Source organism: Nestor notabilis, unplaced genomic scaffold, assembly GCF_000696875.1.
Source record: "Nestor notabilis isolate BGI_N333 unplaced genomic scaffold, ASM69687v1 scaffold18622, whole genome shotgun sequence".
Taxonomy (NCBI): Eukaryota; Metazoa; Chordata; class Aves; order Psittaciformes; family Psittacidae; genus Nestor; species Nestor notabilis.
The window spans coordinates 24,192-47,009 of NW_009920299.1; the positions used below are offsets into that span (position 1 = coordinate 24,192).

A 22,818-nucleotide genomic window follows, 5' to 3' on the forward strand; every position below is an offset into this window, starting at 1 on the left:
GGAATGCAGAGAGGTTACAGTCACAAAGAGCTGCAAAACACACTGAAGAGCAGGGAAGGACAAATCCAGGACACTTTAGGTGTTACAAGCTCATGAGCAGCAAAGCATCAGCAGTGCTGAGCTCCTCAGGAAGCAGCCAGTGCCTCAACACTACTTTTTCTTCCTTACCCCCCCCCCCCCCCAACCTTCTTTCTCTCTACCCCGCCCCCCCCCAACTTATTAAAATGTTGCCTGGTTCCATCTCTTGCTTATTCAAACAGTGCCAATTTCCGTGGATTCCTATCAGCTCCCAGCATCTCCCAGCCTCAGTGCTTGGGTTATATGGGAAGAGAGAGTGGAATAAAAACCTGCAAGCCAAATAAAAGCTGTTATCTGACAGGATCTCTCCTGGGGATCTCAGTTATTAAAAAAAAAGGGAATCATTTTTCTCTTAGCTGCTGTTTGTTAAATGTGCAGGAGCCATAGGCAAATTCTTGCTAATTTTGTGCATGCTTTTATCATCGTGGTGATTCACTGGCAGCTTTATCCTCCGATAAGTGGATTAGTTGTTGAGCTAAACAAAAAGGTGTTTGACAACCAGGAAGCTCTAAAGAACATATTTGTTTTCCAAAGAATGGAGCTGTGTTTGTTGCTCAGTGCAGTGTGGGGTGTTGTTGTGAATTTCATTAGCCAAAAGGAAAGGCCTCAAAGCTTTTCTCCCTTACACAAGGCTGGGGTTCAGTAGGAGCATCTCCCTCCTATCAGTGGCAGGTTGTTGTTGTTATTATTATTCCTATTATTAATATCATTATCATTATTATCATTCATCATCATCATCATTATTATTATTCTAATAGTTTGGCCAAGGAGTGATGCAGATAAAGCAGTGGCTCATGTGGTGTCAGCATGAGCATGGCATCTTCTGGCAGTGGGACTGGGTAGCCACCAGCTTCCTTCGGGATTAAGCACCACCTCTCTGCTAGACTTTTAGCAGAGCCTCATGGCTCACAGTTAGACCTGGACTTGTAGGGCTGGGACCTAAATGGAGGGTACACAGAGATCAGTTGAGCCAGTGGAAGAGAAGAGGGCTGAAATAATGAGCTTAACTTAGTCTGAGACTTTCATCCTTGTATCGGAGCATCTCATCATCCTGGGATGTGTTTCTCCTCATGGTACCGTGGGGAAGGTTGTTATCTCCAAGGCCAAGAATGGAGGCACAATGTAAGGTAGGAACCTGAGGCTTTGTCAAGGCCCTTTGCTGGTCCCAAATGCCTTCTCGGTAACAGTGCTGCTTATTCAGTAGCTCTGTATTTCTGTGCACTGGATGTTTATATCAGTCCTTTGGAGTTCTCCCTTCCCCACAGCCCTTTGCCATATTGGCCAAGTGCCTGGGAGGTGACTTTTTCCTTGGAGCTGCAGGGAGCTTGGTGACAATGACAGTGGTTGGGGCTGAGCTTATGGTCTCCAGTAGTGACCACAGACAGACTCCTTTCGAGGATCAAGAACAGGGCGCTCTATTTTCAGCTCAGAGGATTTCCTTAAGAAAAGGTGGTTTGTGTGGTAATCCCCAGTGGATCTTTCTTCCAGGCACTTATCCAGGCTCCTCTTCCACTCACAGAGCTTCACATCCGCTGCTGCTTGTGGCAAGGAGTCCCACGGGCTGACTCTATGGAGTGAAGCATCGCTTCGTTGCTTCCTATTTCACTCTTCCTACCTTCATCCGAGGCCTCCTACTGGAGTGATGGGGAATAGTCAGTTAATATCCACCCTCTCCATGTCATCTGTGGTTTCTCAGGCTGCCATCAAATGCCCACTGCCTGGGGAACTAGGAGAGGTGCTGCTGGATTCCAGCCCACCTTCACCAGCAATGCTGCTGGTGAGGTGGCTTTTTTGCTCACCTTGCTTGGGCCACAGCAGTTGTGTTGTAGTGATGCCCTTGGAAGGAATGATGTGGGTTGGTTGAAGTGCATTTTGTGCTTGGGCAAGGGTTGGAGGCACTGCTCAGGCTTATAAACCTCTGTGGATGCTACTGATAGCAGTGGGAGATGTGTCTCCTGTGGAAACGAAGCATCTTTTTGCATCCTGATGCCAAACCATATGTTCTTGGGTGTCCTTTTGAAATACTGACAACGTTGGTGATAACAAGAACATAATCCCAGTGCTTGAAACAGATAGCTCCATCCCTCCTGACATGCATTAGGAGCCCGCAGAGCTGGACGGATAGTCAGCCACGCCATTCCCATCCCCTCAGATTTGCTCGTGCAACAGCCAGATGTGAACCCAGTAAAGCTTGTATTCCCCTGGCAAGGGGCTAAAAGCACCCTGAGAGCAGCCCCTGGTTGGGAGGGTGATATGAAGAGGGAGCAAACGCGGTGCCACGAGGAAGGGGGGAGGGCTGGGAACAGATCTGCAGTCTCCAGCACTTGCTGCTCAGCTCTGGCATAGATGAAACAGGGGGGAGGAAGGGAAGCAAGGGGGGCAGGCGGCAGTGGAAGAGCGAAAGGTCCCCAGCTGGCTGTTAGTGGCATCTGCACTCGGAGCGCAGACTCCAGCTGAGAGCTATTTCACTATTTATTTACATGTAATTATTGCTATGAGGTGCAGATATTAACACTGTCAAGAGCAATTTGCCCTGACATTTTTCACTTGCTCTGCTCCCTGACGGTTGGGCTTTGGTGGGATTTTTTTCCCCTTCTCTCTCCATCTCATTGCTTCACTTTGGGCTTTTTAATCCAGAGCCCTTCCCAACTCATTAAACTTGGAAATCTCATTGTGGGCAGAGAGGAGCAGCTCCCACCTCCCCTCTCCCCACGCTCCCCCCCCCCATCTACCAGCAGTTGAAGCATTTCCACTCTAAACAAACCAAATTTACCGGTGGCCGCGTTTTCAATTCAATGCAATCTCCAGCATTAACCTTTGCTTTGGACGCTGCATTTCAAACACACTGAAACCTGCCCAACCGTTTATTAAGGGGAGAGTTCCAAAGTGCACACATAGAAAGCAAATGCAGAACAAATAGTTTTCAAAGCAGTGCCCACACCAGCATCAAAATTACAGCCCGAAAGGTGGGTTGGGACCAGTGACTGTTTCCGACTTCTCTAGGCCCTATTTCTTTCCATCCTTTCACTCTGCTCCTGCCTAAACCATCTGATTTCAATAGCTGGTGACACTTTAGATTAAGACTTCCGGCCTGTGCTCAAGCCCTGATTTAATGAGACAGTTGGTGTATGTCATTTAATAAATGCCACTTGTGCATTAGAACCTATTTGCCAGGCAGGAGCAGTGATGTGACAGGCGCAGCTCACCGCAGCCTGCTTTGCTCCTCAGCCAATATGGAGCTTGTAATCATTTAGCATTTGTTTACTCCACAATAGACCATATTCCTCCTGGCAGAGCTCCACCACTCAGTGATGCACACTTGGGTTTCATAAACCAGAAGGAAAAAGTGAGGTGGGTAGGAGAGTCTGAAGGACTGTGCCATGGGGTTTTGTTTGTGGAAGGAGTCAACCACAGAACCATATGGTTCATAGAACCTTCCGAGGTTTGGCTTTGGAAGGGACCTTAAAGCTCATCTTCAGTGCCTGTGCGTGGTGAATTTGTGGAAGGAATGTATTAGTAATTCCCATTCCTCTCTAGCCCTTTTCTTCATTCTTAGAGTTGGACCAGGCTTGACTTCTACTCTCTTCACTTTTGCAGGGGGAGACATTTGGGAAGCTGGTGCTTTCCCCCTCTTGCTTTCCTGGTTTGCTTTCCTGGGATGGGAGTAGAAAGAACCAGGCCCAAGGGAAGACAACCAGACCCCAGGTCTGAAACATGCAGCGTTTGGGGTCTTTTGGATTGTGTTGCTTTCCTCGGTGCGGGGTCTCATGCAGTGGGACACTCTCCTTGACTGCAGCACTTCTGGGTCATTGCAACACGAATAGTGATAGGAACAGCTTCATTATACATCACATGTGGAAGGGACACCTGGGATCACTGTGGATGAGAGGACAGGTTGCTGGGACATTTTGGGAAGAGCAAAATGGTTTCACTTCATTCAACACTCGCTGAAGGGTTTATTTCTCTCTTTTGATAAACAAAGAGACAAAAATGTTGTTGAGTTTGTGTTTGCGCTTGCATCGCTCACCCATTCCCTTCCCATTTGCATTTACCCTGTCAGAAAAGCTTTCTTTCTAAAAGAAAATGTTCTTTCTCTTTTCATAACAGTTACACATCACCTTTGAAAACCTCTTTTAGAGGGACCTGTAACACAATGCAGAAGCTCAGTAGTAGTGTCATTACTGCAGGCTGCATGTTTAGATGGGATCAGAGCCCAGCATGGAAACTCAACAGTTTCTATTCTTAGAGCTCTTTCCCCCGTGCTTCTCTGCCCGTCACCTTTTTGTGTGTGGCAGTGAAACAGAGCTGACAAAACTGTTCTACCTTTGTAAAACTTCCTTATATCTTCCAGGGTAATGCCTATATACATTAGACAGCATCACAGAGCACTAATGTTTTGAAGTTCCCCTCGTTGCTGTGCTTAAAACTGGCTGAATGAGGACATCGACCTTGGCTTTGGGATGGTCAAATTCCTGCTCCCCCATAAACTTTGGCATGATCTTAAGTTTAAACCTTTATAGGGCTCAATTTTCCACTCGTAAGGTGAGAGGTGGCAGCCCTGCTCTGCCTAGTGCTGATGATAAATAACATCAGAGCAGGGCACAGAAAGCTTTGAAGAAAGCACATTGCAGAAATAAGGCACATTGGTGCTTTTTACGTAGGTGGCACTTTGGGGTGCACGTGTTCTGTCCTGCTGCTTTCTCGGGGGTTCTCTGCAGCGTTGGGATGCTCAGCTCCTACTGGAGTTCAGGGGCTTGGCTTCCTGGTACAGAAAGCTCCAGACTCCCAGGCCTTTTTGCATGGACAGGAGGTTTTCCTCTCCATATAATGACCAGGGGAGAATTAATCAGATGGGGGTTTTATTACCAGTGACCCAAATGCACCCACAAAGCTCAGGCACCAGCTGGTACATACATTAACTCCAGGTTTACTTCATCTTGCAGTTCTTAAGACAGTGCCGTAGTGGACGTGCAGATTTACAAGGATCTCTTAGGTGCTAACACTCAAACACTGCTCTGAACCAGAACAAGGCTGAGGGCAAGTAACACCCAGGCAGTGCTCTTGGGTTTGGGCTTCAGTCTTTCTGCTTTGCCCATGCATGGCCTCAGCCCAGCACCCTTTCCCCAGGGTCCCAAGCTTTAAGCCAAGGTCCCAATTCCTTTCCAAGCTGGAGGGTGCAAACCCAGTGGAGGAAACCTGTGCCCAGGGCTGCAGACCCATGCACTAAGCTCTTCCCCCAGCAGTCATGGCTGGGGGTGCTGGGGTGCAGTGAGAGCAGGGGGGGTGTGCAGGAGATAACCACTGCTGTTGTCATTGCTGCCAGGACTTAACAGATTGTGAGATATGGCAGCTTGTTTGCACGGGTGTTAACCAGCCTCTCCTGTCCCCTTCTTGTCACTGCCCAGTCCCTGCCACTGCCAATCTGTGTCCTAATCTCCATCAATTAACAAGAAACACTTTCACCCCCCACTCCCAATACAGACACCCACCCTGCAGCCTGGGATAAAGAGGGAAGAGCCCCCCCAGCCTCGACCCTCTCCCCCTTTTACTTTCCACTAACTCAGCGCAACCAATTAGGCATCTGACACCCGTACTGGTGACAAATTGTTTCTGTCATCTGCTTTCTGTCTTTCATTAAAGGAGAGGCAGAGGGGGGGGATGAGGAGGCAGGGGGGCTGGGAGATGTGATCTCCCATGCTTAGCGAGGCCAGATACATTAATTACAAAACGGCCATTTGCAGCATGAAAATGCATTAATTAAATTTATGCAATCATTATCTTTAAATAGTCATATCTTGAAAAGAATCAGCCCTTCCTGAGCCTTCCCTCTCCTCCGCTAAGGAGCTCTAATCCCTTTTCTGCCAGTTATCTCTGGATCAGCAGTGACTTGTATGCTTTTAAACTTCTGCATGCAGGAGATGCCTTAAAAACTCTGCTTGAGTCCTACACGGGTGTGATGACACCTTCACATGGCATTGCAGTGAGGAGGACAGGCAAAGGGCACAGCAGCTCAGAGCATGTGCCATGTTCTGATCAAGGTATCTTCATAAAAGAGAGCTTGTGGCTCAGCCAGGAGTTGTGGGGTTAATGGCTAAAGTTCTCTGCTTGCATCTGTACAGCCATGTGCTGGTTTCCATTCCCACTTAGTAAATGTAGTGCTGTTTTCCTTGGGAATTGAATGAGGTAAGACCCTTCCCTTTGGCACAGACACAGCTTTGCCAGCAGACAGTTCCCTTTCATCAGTGTATCTTATTCCTCTTAAAACTCGCTTAGTTCAAGGCAGTAAATGATGTTCCTAAGAAAGCAAGGTTTTAAACCCATGCAATTTGTTATTCCCATGCTCGAAATCACTTCTTGGTGGCTTCATATGATATATCTAAAAAGTGTTTTACCTTCAGACGTAGCCAAAATCAAACTGTGCTGGACACGTAAGAAGGAAGCACCATTAATGGAGCTTCACTTTTGCACTTCACTGTTCAAACACTTCACCTGTTTGTGTTGTCTACTCAAATCATCATCACAAACCTTCTGAGGTTCCTCAGCACACCCCAGGTGCAGGAGTGCCAAAATACCCAGGGAAGAATTCATCTCATCCTGCTTAAGTAAGCACCTATAGCACCACAGGGAAACTCCACTCCAAATAGCTTTTAAAGAGCTGGAGAACTCAAAGAGGGATACTTATGGAAACTCAAATCCTTTAGGGCTTTCTTATCACTTTTGGTGGAAGATTTTGTGCTGCTCTTTATGTGTCTCCATCATTTTTAATAAATCCTGTGTGTTTTCCCCCATCTCTGATGTCTAATGGGCCAGTGTCCCATTAGGAAGGAGCTGATGCACTGGTATTTGGATCCCAACCTCACGCTGTGTTCAGTTAGGATCAGGAGTTTGGGATTAAGACAGGTAGAATTTGGGCATGGATTTAAGGGAACCAAATCCTGCCACAATTCTCACATCTGAGGGGCAGGAAGGAGCTCTGGGCTTTCAGGAATGGCAGTAGACAGGAGCTTGTCCTGCACAGGGAAGTCGCCTCGATAATCCAAGGGTCCCCAGCCTCCTCTGCAAGAAGTGCCTTGTGAAACTCTAAGTGATCTGTTTGAATCCAGCACAGCATGCACTTAGTGTAAAAGTGATCACAAATAATGACCAGGGGCTCATTTTCCCCTGGACCATCTCTGAGAATGGACATTGCTGGAGAGAAAGAAAAAGCCTTACTGTGGAGCAAAGCAGGGGCAGAGGCTGCTGAGCTAGAACATCTCAGCTGTAAGGGCAATGTGTCTTCAGCATGGATCCCCACTTCCTTCTCTTCTCTTTACTACTATTTGTTTACACAGATTCTGCACCTGGGTTATCCCTGAGTTCAGATCCTATGAGGGTTTAGGTTCATGTTTGGCCAAAGCAAGCAGCTCCCTGTCTTTGAAAATGCCACAGTGCTCCCTAGAAGCAGAGAGAAGTCTGAAGGAAGAGCACATGGTGCTTTGTAGGGCTGCAAAAGGCATTTCCTGGGATTCAGGAGCTGCGATTTTCCTGCGGGTGAGAGAAAAAGAGATCCTGACTTCACAATTCATCCCTGTGGTAGCCTAGGAAGATCCAAACTGAGCTGAAGCACTCCCAGGCAGGACCAGGGTCTGGGTGGTTCGTTCATTAGGGTGAGCTGGAAAGAGAAACCATCAGCTTAAAGAATGCTCCAAGGCCCCCCCAGCAGTGCAGGGAACTGCGGGAGCAGGGAAACAGGCAGCAGAGGAGCTGGCAATGGGAATTGCTTCTGCTTTTCCCTTTCTTCCATTCTTTTGCCAGCCCGAGTAATGAAGTGTTTGGTGCGAGCCCAGCCAGCCCTGCACTTGCTGAACTTATCAGGGTTATTTCATCTCCCCATGACCTCTCTGTATTCACCATGGGAACCCTGGAGGCATTGGCTTTGCTTAACTGGTGTATCTTACACTGCAGTTAAGCTGGACCTTAACTGATTACAGCCCGTGATTGATCAGAGAAAAGAGGGAGGGGAAGAGAAAGAGGAGTCCTAGAGCAGATCCAGGACTATCAGTGCACCAAGCAGCTTCGCCTGGGGCTGGGATATGCCACTCGGGGGACTCTTTGTAGTGCAGCTCCTTTCACATTTATAGAGGCTCCCCTCCACTCTCCAAAAAGAGAGAGACACAGAGGGAAAAGCAGGAGAAGGGGGGGCATGGAGCAGACTCAAAGGATCTCAGGAAATCTTGTTTGGAATCAGTAAGTCAGCACCCGCACTCCATTACCAGTGTCCGCGGGGGGTTGTGATAGTGAGCGAGCACAGAGCAGCTTAGCTGAGAAATGGGGAAAAAAGAGAGAAATAATCAAATGAGGGAGAGAAATGGAAAGGGAGGAGGGGAAGGAGAGGCCTCTCTGTGAATTTGGGATTGTCTTTGTTAGGCTCTGCCAGCGGGAGCCTGTTGGAGAGAGGAATAACACAAGTTTATCAACCAGTTTTAATTTGCTGGGGCTCGGTTTTGCTGCGTGGTCTCCCCACTCTGCCACTATCCACATCAGGCAGATGCACAGCAATAGATGTAGGGCTGATGGAGCATGGTTTTGTTTCTTGGTGTTTTGAATCTCTCGCCAAGCCCCAAAAGCTTTTTGTTCCCTGCCTGCCATCAGCCTGTCGGAGCTTACCCACGAATGGACAAGTAGGTGTAGAAGAAAAGACACAAGCCCAGGCCATTCCCAAAGCCAAACCTAACCTGAGTCCTCCTGCCAGTTTGGAAATGTTTCGGAATCCCAGTTTTCCATGCTTTTGCCTTTCTGCTTTCTTATCCCAGGTGACTTTGTGACTACCAAAATGCCACAAACAAGAGTCATATTCCTGCAATTAGGTGTAAAGTTGCCCAGAGAAGCTCTGTATCTCCACAAAGGGATTTTCCCCTGGAGACTTTCCTTTCCAGTGTATTCACTTGACCTTCACAGAGAACCATATTGACAGGGAAAACAGCATCAGGATGGAGTTTGCTTGTGGTGGCTTCTGTTAAGGCAGAGTACTGCCTAGACATAAAGAGGATAGGGTGGCTCAGTTTGCTGACCAGCACGTTTGGGAAGCATTGGCCTTCTTTTGGCTATTCTATACAAAATGTCTTAGCAATTCCAATTTGACCAGGAAAAAACACTTCAGGTTTGGTTAACACAAGAGGAGTAACAATATTGATGGTTAGTAAAGCACAAACAGTGTTTTCAGAGGGGAGATATTCAGCAGTGCATGAAAATCAGCCCCCTTGGACAGTTTGGATGGTGAGGTGCTAGTTAGTCTTTTGGCTCTGGTCTCCCATTCTGGCTCTTGATTTTGCTTGTTGGTGAAACTGATGCCTATAGAACTGGGCCCCCCTTTGCCTCTAGCAGCCCATACTAGTACAGCATGTCTTTCTGTTTCCTCTCTAGTTATCCAGACTGTTAAAACCTTTGCCATCTGCTTCTATCTAAGTGACAGTAGAGTTTGGTGCCCTAATACCAGGGATGGTAGCTCGTGTTTCTAGATCAAACAGCTTTTAATGTAATAATTCCCATTCCCAGTGGTGCCTCTGCCCTTCCCCTCCAAATTACACGTCTCCTGTAGGATTTCTCATAGCCCTTACTGGATGTGTAACCCCATGATGCTTCTGATTTCCTGCTGGTATTTCCACTGCAAGAAGAGCCCACTCCTCTTTCCCAGACCATCCAGACTTAAGCCGTTTCTCTTACCCTTATAGCTAAGACCTTCCCATTCTTTTGTATAGCTTAGAAACTTTTCTTTAGACCTTCTCTATAATTTGTACATCTCTACAGAAGCAGGGTGCCCAAAACAAGATGCAGTGCTCCAGGTGGAACCTCACCATAGCCTTGAACAATCAGGTAATAACTTCCCATCGCCTTTTTCGCTAATCCTCCCCTTGTGCAGCCTGCATTGGTCTGCTTCGCTGCAGCTCACCATCGCATCCCCAGCTCCATCTCATCCCCAGCACCTCCCCAAGCCCTCTCCATCATGAGTGTGTGGCACTTGCTCATCTATGAAGTGAACAGGATCATTGTAGGACACAAATACTCACCTCCATTTCACCCGCTGTGTCCTAGACCACTTCCCTGTGGTGCTGAAACATCCTTCAGGTGTTTGAAGTCACTGAAAGGCATTGATGATATTTCTGGGTTGATTGTTCACTGTCAAGCTGTTCAAGCACAGGCCCCCAGTAACTGTTTCTGACCACTTTGAAGGGATCTGATATGATCTGTCCCATACACACCTGAAGGGATTCAAGCACATGGTGTTCTGCTCCCAGCCGTGCTTCTGACACACGTTGGAAAGGCACTTCACTGGCACACACGTATTTTCCAAGGAAATGGGGAAGGTTAGGAAAATGAGACATTACTGCAGTGCAGCAGCAGCCACGTCAGCCCTGGAGTCCTTCCTCAGCAGGAGGGACTTGTGAGATTGTGTTAGCTCATACAGCTCATGGAGCTGTTGGAGCAAGTCCAGAGGAGGCCACGAGGATGCTCAGGGCTGGAGCACCTTCCGTATGGAGACAGGCTGAGAACATTGGGGCTGTTGAGCCTGGAGAAGAGAAGCTGCGTGGAGAGCTCAGAGCAGCTTCCAGGGTCTGAAGGGGCCTACAAGGATGCTGGAGAGGGACCTTCATCCGGGACTGGAGTGATAGGAGAAGGGGTGATGGGTTCAAACTGGATCAGGAGATTTAGATTGGAGATAAGGCAGAAGCTCTTCCCTGTGAGGGTGCTGAGGCGCTGGCACAGGGTGCCCAGAGAAGCTGTGGCTGCCCCATCCCTGGCAGTGTTCAAGGCCAGGTTGGACACAGGGGCTTGGAGCAACCTGCTCTAGTGGAAGGTGTCCCTGCCTGTGGCAGGGGTTGGGACTGGGTGAGCTTTAAGGTCCCTTCCAACCCAAACCATCCTGTGGTTTCTAACACGTTATGGGTGGATGGAATATAAATACCTGGCTGGATGAGGCAGTGGAACTCAGGTTTCTTAAACTCCAATCCACAACAAAATAGAAGTAGAGTTAAGTCACAGACTCATTTATACCAGTGTGAACTCAGACTGTGCTGGGAATCAGGGAAGTTACCCTTATGGAAGGCTAATGTGAAGTTTGCTCCCTGGGCCGCAAAATTTAGTTGGAAATGACATTAGATGGAAGGAACTGCTGTTACCTGGATCAGAAGTGTGCAAGAAGTGAGAAGCACTGTCGGGATCCTTGGCCTGATTGCAGGATCAGGTTGGATGGGTGTATATACTGCATTAGTTTGGCATATTGGGATACAACTCAGCTGGGTGGGATGATTTAGAACATACTCAAAATTAATTGCTTGGTTTTGGGAGTGCAGTGTTAGTGATTGCTACGTAAGTCACTTTAGTCCTACCTAGGGGCATATTTGCATATATTTATCCTCCTTTCAAGTGAAGATCTTTGGGGAAACTGTATTTATCTCCTCCTAACTCTCTTTGGCTTTCAGTAGTCCTGCAGTCACCTCTTCATTTTGTTTCCATTTAATGTATGTGCAGAATAATCAACTCTTCCTCTTCCCACCAAGTGAAAATGAATCCACAGAGATCAAAAAGCATTAACATGAGGAAGGGCTGCCTTCTGCGAGAGAGAAAGGAAAGATTAGCTGAACAGGCTGCTCAATAAAGATGGAAAAGATTAAGCTGTCCCCCCACCAAGTAGGTAAGAAAAGTCTTGGAGGCCAGAGCATGAAGTTGAATCAACCACGAATGGCAGAGACCTCATGGAGGAACTCAGAGGGAATCACTAACTTGGTCCATGCCGTTAGTAAATCCATAAGATCCAACGTGTTTCCCAGCATGGCCATCAGGCCCCTGGCAGACTTCCCATTCCCTAGGAAGCAGTGTAAATGTTAACACCACAGAAAGCCGAAACAAAGAGATTTCTGCCTACAAATGCTCTTCACACACAATTTCCTAGTGCTTTTTGCCTGATGCAGTATGAAATATTTCAACTGATCATATTTCCAGCCATTCCCAAAGCGAGAGGATCTCTCCCCATTCCTAGGAAAGCAGGACCACAGCCTCAGAAACACTCCTTGCTGCCAGGAGACCCTTCCTCTGGTTTTCTCTTTCCAGCTTCAGCCTGGTATCCAGTTTGCTTTATTTGGGGACCACCCAGCAGCTTTTCTGGAGTTAACACCCTTCAGCTACTGCAGATCATTGCAGCTTCCCTCGATTCAAGACTTAGCCAGGCTCAGCAGTTTCTAAATGCAGCATTTCTCCAAGGCAGCTTCTGATTTTGGACGCTTTGTGCTGTGTCAAATCGAGTGTCCACAAATGGAGACACCACAGAAGCAGGGGTCACTCTGGAAAATGCCATCCACAGGCTCCTGCCTCCCCATTGCTTTGTTTGCTGGAGTTTGATCTCCTTCTGACACCTCAGTGTCCTCCTGTAGCATCACTGAGCGTAGGAATGAAGCCTGCTGTGGCCAGGGCCTGATGTCTCTATCAGCGGGCTATTTTAGGAAGCCTCAAGCAAGCTGATGATATGGGCAGGAGGAGGTAGAGCATGGTCTGGGCTGCTCTGGTATCTCCCATAGAGCTCCTGACCACAAAGACCACCCTCCCTGTGCCCTCCCTGGTGCACTCACACCCTTCTCTAGCTCACTATAATCTCTCCCTATCACTTGTCTCCCCTTGAGTCCTTCCAAACACCCCCAACCACCCCCCCCCGACGGCCTGATTGCCCACATTGAAGGCCCTAATTGCGCTTCCCTTCCCAAAGCCACTTTGGTTTATCATAAAGGGTGCACATTTCCCCTGCTGCAGCTTCCATGGCCAGAGGCCCTGAGGCCAGCTCAGAAATGGAGGGAATTAATTACATTTTTTTAACTCCCCTTCTTTTAAAGTATGGGAGAGAGTGATGAAACGTCCCGGGGGGGAGCAGGGGGGGCTGCAGACATGAGGGTGAGGAGGGAGGCAGCAGCAGGAGGTGGGGGGTGGCTCTTTCATCCAGGAGGGTCTTTGTGCATTAACCTTGGTCTCCCCAACACGCTAGGACCTCTCCCCCATGACAAATGACCTCTGGAAAGGGTAGAAACAAGGCCAAAGGCTCCTCCAGCACTGTGGCTGTTATTGACTTACCCCAAAGTGCAAGCCCACGCCATGCCTGTGACTGATTTGCGACAGCAGCAAAGGGAAAGGAGATGGGGAAAGGGAGCGAGACAAGTGATGAGAAGGAGGGGAAAGGGAAGGCTGTCAATCACTGTGATGGACAGCAAGCAGATTTCCCTCCAGATAAAACCTTACAGATGTGAAGAGGTTATTGATTTTTAGTTAGTGATGATAATGCACCAAGAAGTAATAAATTATGAGAAAGCAAGGTCAAAAAGAAAAGGTAAAAGGACTTTGCATTCTTGAGGAAGGGATTTCTCCAGATGCCCCCAACTTTCCTAAGTTCACAGGTTGCCTGGAAAATGAGTTTATCCAGCTGAAACAAGAAGTCAGACACCAGGGGCCTGCTGAGGCTGGAGGGCTTGTGGAGGGTTATCCATGCTGGGTGGCTGCATAGTGAAGAGGGGATAGAAATTGCTTGTTATTCCTGAAACCTCCGTGTCCTGGGGTGGGGAAGATCAGATGTTGTTCTCTGATCAACCTGTGCAAACAGTGTCTCAGGGGAGCTCAGCCTCACATTGCCTGGAAAAGGCATTCCCATGGTCAGCATTGCTGGAGGGAATGGTGATTTTGGAACCCCACAGCCCCCCTCAGGATTCCTCTGCAGGACTCCTCCACCCTATTTCCATGGGAGCATCCAGCAGGGATGTTCTCTTGTAGTCACCTTCCAGCATCTCCCCTCTCCAGCCTCCACACAGTTACGTATCCATTCCCCACCCCGCATTGCTAAGATGAAAGATTGACATCCTTATGTTTCACCATGGATTTCCAGAGGGAAATTCAGCCTGTCTTGTCCAGAAAGGGGTCTTAGGATGAGTTCAATTGTCCTTCAAAGTGTCAGTCTCTCTGTAGAGGGATTCTAAAGGATTAGCACTGACCAGAAACATAACTTCCCAGGGCTAAGGTTAGTTGAGTCCTAGCTCAAGTGACTTGCACAAGCCCTTGTGAGTCAGTGGCAGAGCTGGGGTTAGAAATCAGTCCTGATTCTGACTGATTAAAGCCAATTAACTCTCTTTAGGAGGATTTGTGCAAGCGTCTTACCTGAATCTGCAGAGTGTGAATCTGGGTTTCATTTACCAACGTTGCTTTACATCCTCTGTTCTTTTTAGCAGGGCCTTAGCGGAAATGTTAATACAACTTCTGCTTGCTTTAAGAGCCTTTTCTTTTCCCTGGGTAATACAAAGCAGCTGACTCTTTTGGGGAGACAGCTGGGAGGGAGAGCACTAGAAACCCCTCTGCTCTGTGAGTGGTTCCAGTTGCCCTTCATTTGATAGAGCAAGGTTTCTTTCAGCACATCCGCAGTCAGGCAGCACTGCCAGACCTGGACAGCTCTGGAAGGGAGAGGAGGAACCTTTGCGCTTCCCAAGCTGGAGCTTTCCAACAGTAACTCCTCGTTTGTATGTCTGTGTTTTCAAGAAGGATGTTTATTGTTTTAAACATCTGATTCTGCTTGTGAATGAAATCCAGTAATGTCTCATGGCTGCTGGACGTGTGAGTGTCCTGGTTATCTATCAGGAAAAGCAGTGCAGGGTATAGCACCTACAGCTGAGGCGATGCTGAAGCTTTGAGGTCTGCAGCCAGTGGGATCGAGGGGCATTTGAGGGGATTCATGGTGGACCCAGATCAAAGTTCATGACCTGGCTTGAGTGGAAGGTTACAAATAGCTCTGCAGCTGGACCCCCCCGCTTCAGGCTGCACTCCCATGATTGCCCTGCTGCATAAGCCTTGGGGCAGAGAGGTTTGCGTTCCATCCCCCCAGAAAAGCATGGCAGCCCTGTTCTCATATTAATCCACTCGGTCTTGCATATTTAAATGCAATGTCCTTTCCTCACCCCTTTCAGTCTTTGGGCTGTCATGGGGCAGGACGGGTACACTTTGCACAGTGTTATGGCTAAACAACTTCATTAGATACCTCCAGGCTTAATCACTGTGATTAAGAAGCTGTGCCAGAGGGTCATGAGAGCCGGAGGTAACTTAGGCTCTAGCTGGAGCCTATCTGCCCTGCAGGGTAGAGGCAGCTAAGCCAGTTTTCACTTCTGGGGACCAGCAACAAACCCTAAGCTCAGTGCAGGCTGAAAACCCTGAAGGAGGAGAGGTTAAACGAACCCTCAGAGCTCTCTGCTGCTGCCACTGTGCTGCTGGTTCAAACTTGTTCCCTTGTCTCTGTACCACGTCACAGACAACCCCAGTGGTCAGTGTTAGATTGATTTTCCAGGCTTTTCAACTAACCCCATCCCCAGTCCCTCCCCACCGCCTCCCCCTCCACAGGAGTCCAGCCACCCCTGCTGCCAGATTCCCCTCCCAGACAAATGCCTGGGAAGGAGCTCAGGCTGGCCGAGTCGGGAGGTGGCATCACATCAAGGGAAAGCATCTTTGCAGGACTCCTGAGTCCTTCCGGGGGGAGGAGAAGCTTTAGAAAGCAAAGGCCAGCACGTAGCTGGTTATTCAGGCTAAGCCCCAGCTCCGGCAGGAAGGTGAGGGAGGAGGGAATGGGGAAGGTGTCGGGGTGAGCAGGAAGGGGAGACACTGCTCTATACAGCCCCGCTTGTGTCCTTCCAGAGAATGTATCCTGTGCACAATAGCTCACCAGGCCTCTGGTGGGGGATAAAGGGCTCATTTTACCACTTGCCAGGCTCCAAATATTTCCAATTTGCCACTTTAATTGATGTCAATAAGGTTATGCTCAATTCAGAGGGGTTCAGCCGCTCGGCATCTGAGCGCGGGCCCAGCCCCCCGAGGTGAGGGCCTGTCCCTGCTCCCCCCTTCCTTCCCCAGCACAACTCCAGCAAGATCAACCGAGAGGCACCAGGAATTCCCTTCCTTCCCTCGCCACGGCCCCGCTCCTGCAAACTCTTTCCACTTTTAACTTGGCAGCCCGGGGGTAATTTGGCTGATTGCAGAAGGCAATTGCATTAGAGCGCTGGCGGGATCAGGGTCCTTGTGTGAAGGCCAGTGGGCAGCAGCTTACCCCAAAGTCACCCGCAGGAACAAATCTGGCATTTTTTGTTGCAAAAGAAGAAAAAAGTTCATCTGTTTTCAGGTCTCAAAGCAGGAAGAGCTTTGTGTGCAAATGTAATTACATTTTCCAAGCAAGCACTCCACTGAAATGAGCCGAACCAGGACTTGTTCTCTTTTAATGTTGGAGGGTAAAGAGAACTTTGCCTTTTTAGTCCCTAAAGCTGAAGCCGCATCAAAGCCAGAAAGGTTTGCATCTGGTTTGGTTAGGGACCTTTGCAGGCCAAGCCCCACTCAGACTTCCAAAGAAAGGGGCTATCTTCAGTGTCCCTTTTGGAAAATAGGGAGTTTTGCTCCCTGTCTTCTGTGTCTCTGAGGGCAGTGCTGAGGAAGGGAGGGGATGCTTGTCCTCAGTTCATGGCAGTGTGTGCTAAACAGGTTTGTCCCAAGTTTCTTCCTGTCTCCAGTGTTCATTCTGAACAGCACTAACACTGTAACAGGACTAACACAGCAGCTAACATTGTCGGCAGGTTAGCAAAGAAAGACCAAAGAGTGAGTGTGCCTTGAAGGAACTTCTCAATTATCCCTGCTAAGGACTTTCATTACTCCTAAGGACTAAGCATTAGAGCCAACTCTGGGGTCTGTGTGTTGTTATTTGGTGGAAGCAGATCTTCATTCTCCAGCCTGGCCAAACCTCTCTTGATACTGTCTTTTATAATGATAGAGCACCATTGTACGTGCACTGTTGCTCCCTGGTATGCATGAAGGCAGCTGCATGCCCCCCTTTCTCCTCCAGACACTGACGTGTTGTGTCCTGTGTTTCTGCAGGTGATGAGCATCCTGAGCAACCCCAGTGGGGTTCCTCCACAACCCCAGGCTGACTTCTCCATCTCTCCCCTTCACGGTGGCTTGGACACCACCAACTCCATCTCTGCCAGCTGCAGCCAGAGGAGCGACTCCATCAAGTCCGTGGACAGCCTCCCGACTTCCCAGTCCTACTGTCCTCCCACCTACAGCACCACCAGTTACAGTGTGGACCCAGTGGCTGGCTACCAGTATGGACAGTACGGACAAAGTAAGTGCTCTGGTTGTATTCCCCCTGCACAGGGAACAGGAGAAGAGGTGGGGGGAATGTAAGAAGTATTGATGTTGTATTGGAAGGGATTTCTATAGAAATCACAGAATCATAGAATGGTTTGGGTTGGAAAGGACCTTAAAATCATCCAGTTCCAACCCCTTGCCATGGGCAGGGATGCCTCACACGAATCCATGTCACCACCTCACCACCCTCACGGTAAAGAACAGTAAAGAAATTGGTTCATCCAGAGAGAAAAAGGGCATCTACCTATCAGGCACAGGTAGAGATTGCTCCACAGAGCCTCCCCAGCACCCTCAAAGTCCGATTCAAAAGTCCCCACTCAAATATTTTAGGTACAACATTTCTATTAGGAAAAGACAACTTCCAGACCTGTCTCCTTCCATCTCCAATTCTTGCTTCTCCGAAAGCCCTACAACGTGTTCACCCTGCTCAGCCAGAGGAAAGCTGGGATTTTAATGCCATCCCTTAGTGTACGTGTCTCTTCCTCCCCTGCCCTCCATCAGGCAAGGGCTGGGCCCGTGCTCTGAGGTTTTGCTCCAAAACACATCAAGGCAATGCCTGTCAACTGGGCTGTGCTTCTGCAAAAGCTGAAGTGAGCCTGGAATTGTAATCCTGAACCTAAAGCTCAGCCCTGAAAGGCAGAGGGACGTGGGGAGGGTCTGTTTCTCCTCCCGAATGCTTGGGTCACACAAACACCAGCGAGCCTGGCAAAGGGCTCACCTGCTGGTGTTAAACTAATAATAAGTGTGGTGGTGTGAGAGAGTGATCCGCGGAGGGTTAAAGGTGCATCCTCTTCCTCCGGGAGCACTCCTGCTTTGCCCATAGCTTGTCCTCAGTGACCTTTCCTTCCATTTGGCTGTGGCTTTTTATTCCCCTCCCCGTCACAGCCCTTTAATGTCTTTAACTTCTCCAGCTAAATGAGAACCGGCTGTGGCGGCAGACGGGATCAATAGCTGCTTCCCCCCAGCCCCCCTCTTTTTGGGTTTCGGGAGTTTGATCTGTGACCCCTTGACCTTCCCCTCGCTTCTGGATGTGAGGCTGGACACACGTGCTATTGATAAAAATCTTAAACAAATTCCAATACCATGGATTTCCAATAAAGATTCCCTTGGGCAAGACGTTAGTCACACCCATGTGTGTAAAAAATAAAGTAAGGAGGACGAGCGACGTTTTCCTTCTCCAGCAAAGGAGGAGGAAAGAGAAAGAAGGGTTTGTCTTGCTTTGCTGCAGGAATTTTCACTTGGGCCTCTCCTTGTGCTGATGAACAACTGCTCAGCAGCACTATTTATGGTGTTATTTGCCCCCCTTTCCTGATTTCTGTCACTGCACTCCCTCCTTTCTGCTGGACACCCACTCTATTTGCCAGTCCAGTTCGGAGCCCCCTGGGCTCAGTTTGGAACAGGAATGTTTTCCTCTTAATAGTCAGGAGAGCCTAGCAGCAAGTCTTGTGTGGTTGACAGTGTTAGTCCAGCCGTGTCCCGTGCTTAGGGACATGCAGGTCACTAGTCATGAAGGAGTTCTTCCTGCCGGGGCAAGGAAGGTAGGTGAGAAACCATCACACACCATCCATGGTGCCACTGCTTCCCAGTGCCAGGAGCCGGGGTCCCTCTCAGCACAGTGGCATTGCAGGTGCAGCACAAACCAGCAGTGGCTTTTCTAACTACATTAAGCTACAAATCCCACATGTGAGCACATCTGCATACAGGTATTTGCATTTACAGCTCTGCAGGGGCAATACGTAAGTCTGCTTCGCTATAACCCTTGCTTATAATGAGCCCTATTTATAATAATCTCTGTGTGAGGAAACAGTTTTCATTGGTAATGAGTCCTGTCAGAGCAATCACTTACATGAAGATGACCTTGATATTACAACAGTTTTTCTTGTCTTGGTGCATGTTGTGTTCAGCAGATACTTCAATTCCTCCTGCTTTTTAATTCTTCTCTGCTGCTTTTCAAATGCTGTTTCAATGCTGATCCATGGGAGGTGACCTCCACAAGACCAGTTATTGGTGTTCAGTTCAAATCATGTGGTTATTCCTTTTCTGATGCAGCAAAAAAGTATGAAAACTCTTTTTAATGAACACTGATATAATTAAAATGGGGGGTATTATAGCGGGGGGGCAGGCTCTGTATGACGGGGGACGTAACCAGGGCTGGCAAATAAGAGCTCTGTAGCTTTGACAGGCTTTGGAACTGACCTGCGGGGAGTCTCTCCCCCCAGTTCTTGCCTTATTCTCTGTTTTAGAAACCCAAACCCAGCCACACTTTATCACATAAGCAAATAAACACGCAGAGTACTTCTGGTGAGTTTCTGGTTTTATTTTGGCTTCCACTCTGTTAAACCAACAAACTGTATTTTGACTTCTGGCAGGGGATACCCTGGTGCCTTTGAACTCTTCCCACAAGAAGCAATACTGGGAGGTTAGCAGGCTTTTTATAGAAGGGTGGGATTGCCATCGAATTCCCATTTTTCCCAGAGCTCTGGCTGTTCACCTCTCTTCCTTCCCAAGCACCCATCTGAATTCACCTAGAACACGGGTGACAACAGCAACAGAGGCCCAACCCCACACACAGTGTGTCTGAGGAGTGAATTTCCTCTTTACCCACATCCTCTCAAAGACATATTTAATGTGCTTACCTGACACATCAGGGGACCAAGGTGTGGATGAGAGCCCTGGCTTGGGGTCTGATCCCATGTCCACCCCCCCTTGAAGCTGGAGGCACCATAACACAACATTACGGAGCCCAACACCCGAGTTGAGCTACCCCAGGACCCCGCTCCCGGAGAAGAAGGAGCTCCACTTGCCCCACTGAGCTCCTTCCAGACCCTGCTGCCTGCAGAAGCTGCCCAGCACACCTCCCTTCAGCCCCGCAGCACTCACCCCGAGCCGAGCCTGCGCTGTCCCAGCCGGTGAGGAGCAGGGATGCCAGATTAATGTGGTCCCCACAGTTCCCAAAGGCCGGAGCTGTGTTAATGATGCCGGTGATGGAACGCAGAAGCGTGAAAGGAATTCTAATAGATATGACAAGTCTAATAAGAATTTGTGTCTGGAAGGGACCTCCTCTGGGGCAGGCGTCTGACAAGACGTTGATGGCTGAAATTTGTTTACTCATTGGCACCGATTGTACATCTCCTGCCAGCTCCTTATTAATCTAATTTGAGACATTAAAGCTAGTGAAAGGGAAAGACTTTGAGTGAAGCTCAGCTAATGAGCAATGTCACCATCCTGCCCTGGTCCTCTTCCCCCTCAGACCATGGGGCAGTCAGGCGAGCTGGGATGCAGGTTAAGCATCACCTCAGGAGTTATGGCTGCTGTTTCTCACCCAGATGGAGATAAGCAAAGTGCTGTCCCTTCGGAAGGGTGGATGGAGGCAGGCAGCAGAGCTTGCAGAGATGAGTCAGCACACAGCAGTGAGTCACATTCAAGCCCTGTCCAGCCTTGCTGAGCTTCCACTGGAGTCTCTGGAATTGTTTACACTGAGTGCAGGAGTTGGCTTTGCCACCATGCGTTGATACAGGGAGGGGAGGCTGGAAGGCTTATCCCCTGGCTTTCTGCTCAGGCTCATCTTCAGGCAGCTCCCTTGGAAACACCATTTTCCTTGGCAGAAGTAGAGTTTTAGCTCTTTTCATGGAGAGATTCGAGGTGCTGCAGCAGTACACACACAGGGCAGTCTGCACACCACAGCTACACTTCACCCGAGCAGCAGCTGTCCCATCAGGTATTTCTGTCAGGTCCATCACCCATTTGCAGGTGATGGACCTGCAAATGTCTGTGACAGCTCAACTGCATTGAGCCTCTTTGTATGAGTCTGTTTGCAAGGTCTGTTGGTTACACACCCTTTGATGCTGAAAGCCTCCCTTGCACTGCATACTAACGTTGTGCTGTTTTCTCCCCCTCCTCTTTTCTCCCCTCCTCTTCAGCTGCTGTTGATTACTTGGCCAAGAACGTGAGTCTGTCCACACAGCGCAGGATGAAGCTGGGAGAACATTCAGCCGTTCTGGGCCTCCTACCAGTAGAGACAGGCCAAGCTTACTGAAGAGTCCGACTGTGCCAACAACACACTCCAGCAACTTGGTAGCACTGGAGAAACACCACCAGCCTTCCAGGGATCTACCTGTACCCAGACCCTGCTCCTTCCCAATTCCCTTCCACCTTGCACCAACTTGAGCTGTGAAGGAGACGGGAAAGAGGGGAAAGGCTCTCCAGCTCCTCCTCATTCCAGAGGCAAGCCTGGCCTCTGTGACCTGGCTCCTCCTGTGGCCAGAGACAATGGGTTGGGTACATTTATTAACCCCAAGTTCATGCCCTCCCTCTAACCTACCTGGCCATGGCATTTTGCCCACGCTTAAGGACTTTTCCATTGATCTAGGTAGTTGGCATAGTCAAAGCCAAAATGATCTTTTTTTTCTTTGTAAAAATGAAATGTTTCCTTTTGTTTCCTTTTCTTTCCATTGCTGTAAATTTGGTGAATGTTGTATAGGAAAGAATAACCAAGCTGATCATTAAGGGTGATGTAATTCGGGACCACAGAAGACCTATGGACCAAATATAAGAACTTTGTTTAAAAACAAAACAAAGCACCACAAAGACAAATGAAAACCATAAAACATATGTTAAAGTGACAGCAGATTCTGCCCCCCTCCAACTCTACCCTTCTGTTCTCACTGATGGCTTCCCAAAGCAGGGCTGAAGAAGGCCAGATTGCTGCTGTGCAGGGGCAGGGTGTAAGTCCGTCCAGTCTGGGACCTTTGGAAAGTGTAAATGTAAATTGCTGCATGAGGACTGGAGATTGTGGGCACAGGCACGAGCAACATTTACTTTTCCTCTTAGGGACCAATTTGTGACTATCACTGAAAAGACACAGGCATCAGATAGCAGCCGGGGATGCGATAGCAGACTCTGGCCTTGCACACGCAGAGGAAGGGCATCAGATACCCCCAGTCGCATTGGAGCTTCTGCCCGTCCAGTTGAGAAGGGTGAGAACTGTCAGTGGCCCTTCCTTCACCCAGCAGGAGAGAAGCTGGCCATGAGAACAAAGACAAGAGGGAGGAGTCAGAGGTGTTTGTTAGCTGCCTGCTTGGAGGGCTCAGTACACAGAGCCAGGTTCTTCTACAAGTAAAGGGCCACACGAAAGAAAATGGGGCTTGTTCTGGAGGTGCTTTCCCACAGCTGCCTCTCACGGAGGGATGGAGTCAGAGGGGAGATGTCCGAAGAGTCTTTCTAACAGCAGCCAGGAGGGGCAGGTGCTCTCAGCTGCAGTGTTGCCCTTACCTGTACTGCAGGGAAGGATTTACTGTACCAACAGCAGGAGAAGTGTCTGCCCCTGTCCATCCTCCCAGCTCTTCCCCCACCCCTCTCATTCCATACTATTCCATACCTCTCAGTCACTCCCTTCCTTCTGCTTTTCACTTTGGTGGTGGAGCATTTCTCTCTCTCTAAGCCAGATCTTGTTCTCTGGGTTTCTCACCCCACTGTCCTGTAGCAGCCGGTGCTCTCCCTTTTGTATCGCCTCACAAGTCTGCTCATCACAGTGCTCAGACAAAAGCAGCCAGCAATAAG

At 48.9% G+C, this 22,818-nt stretch overlaps 1 protein-coding gene across 1 annotated transcript in view; it reads left to right on the forward strand.

Annotated features, from left to right (window-relative positions):
* LOC104402666 (paired box protein Pax-7-like) overlaps window positions 1-21,670 on the forward strand; it is a 37,288-nt gene extending 15,618 nt beyond the window's left edge. Inside the window, exons 3-5 of the mRNA XM_010010605.1 lie at window positions 9,865-9,930; window positions 16,987-17,233; window positions 21,180-21,670. Of these exons, the coding sequence (XP_010008907.1) occupies window positions 9,865-9,930; window positions 16,987-17,233; window positions 21,180-21,295 (429 nt within the window). The 3' untranslated portion in view covers window positions 21,296-21,670. The remainder of the gene's footprint in view (window positions 1-9,864; window positions 9,931-16,986; window positions 17,234-21,179) is intronic.
* The last annotated feature ends 1,148 nt before the right edge of the window (window positions 21,671-22,818 follow it).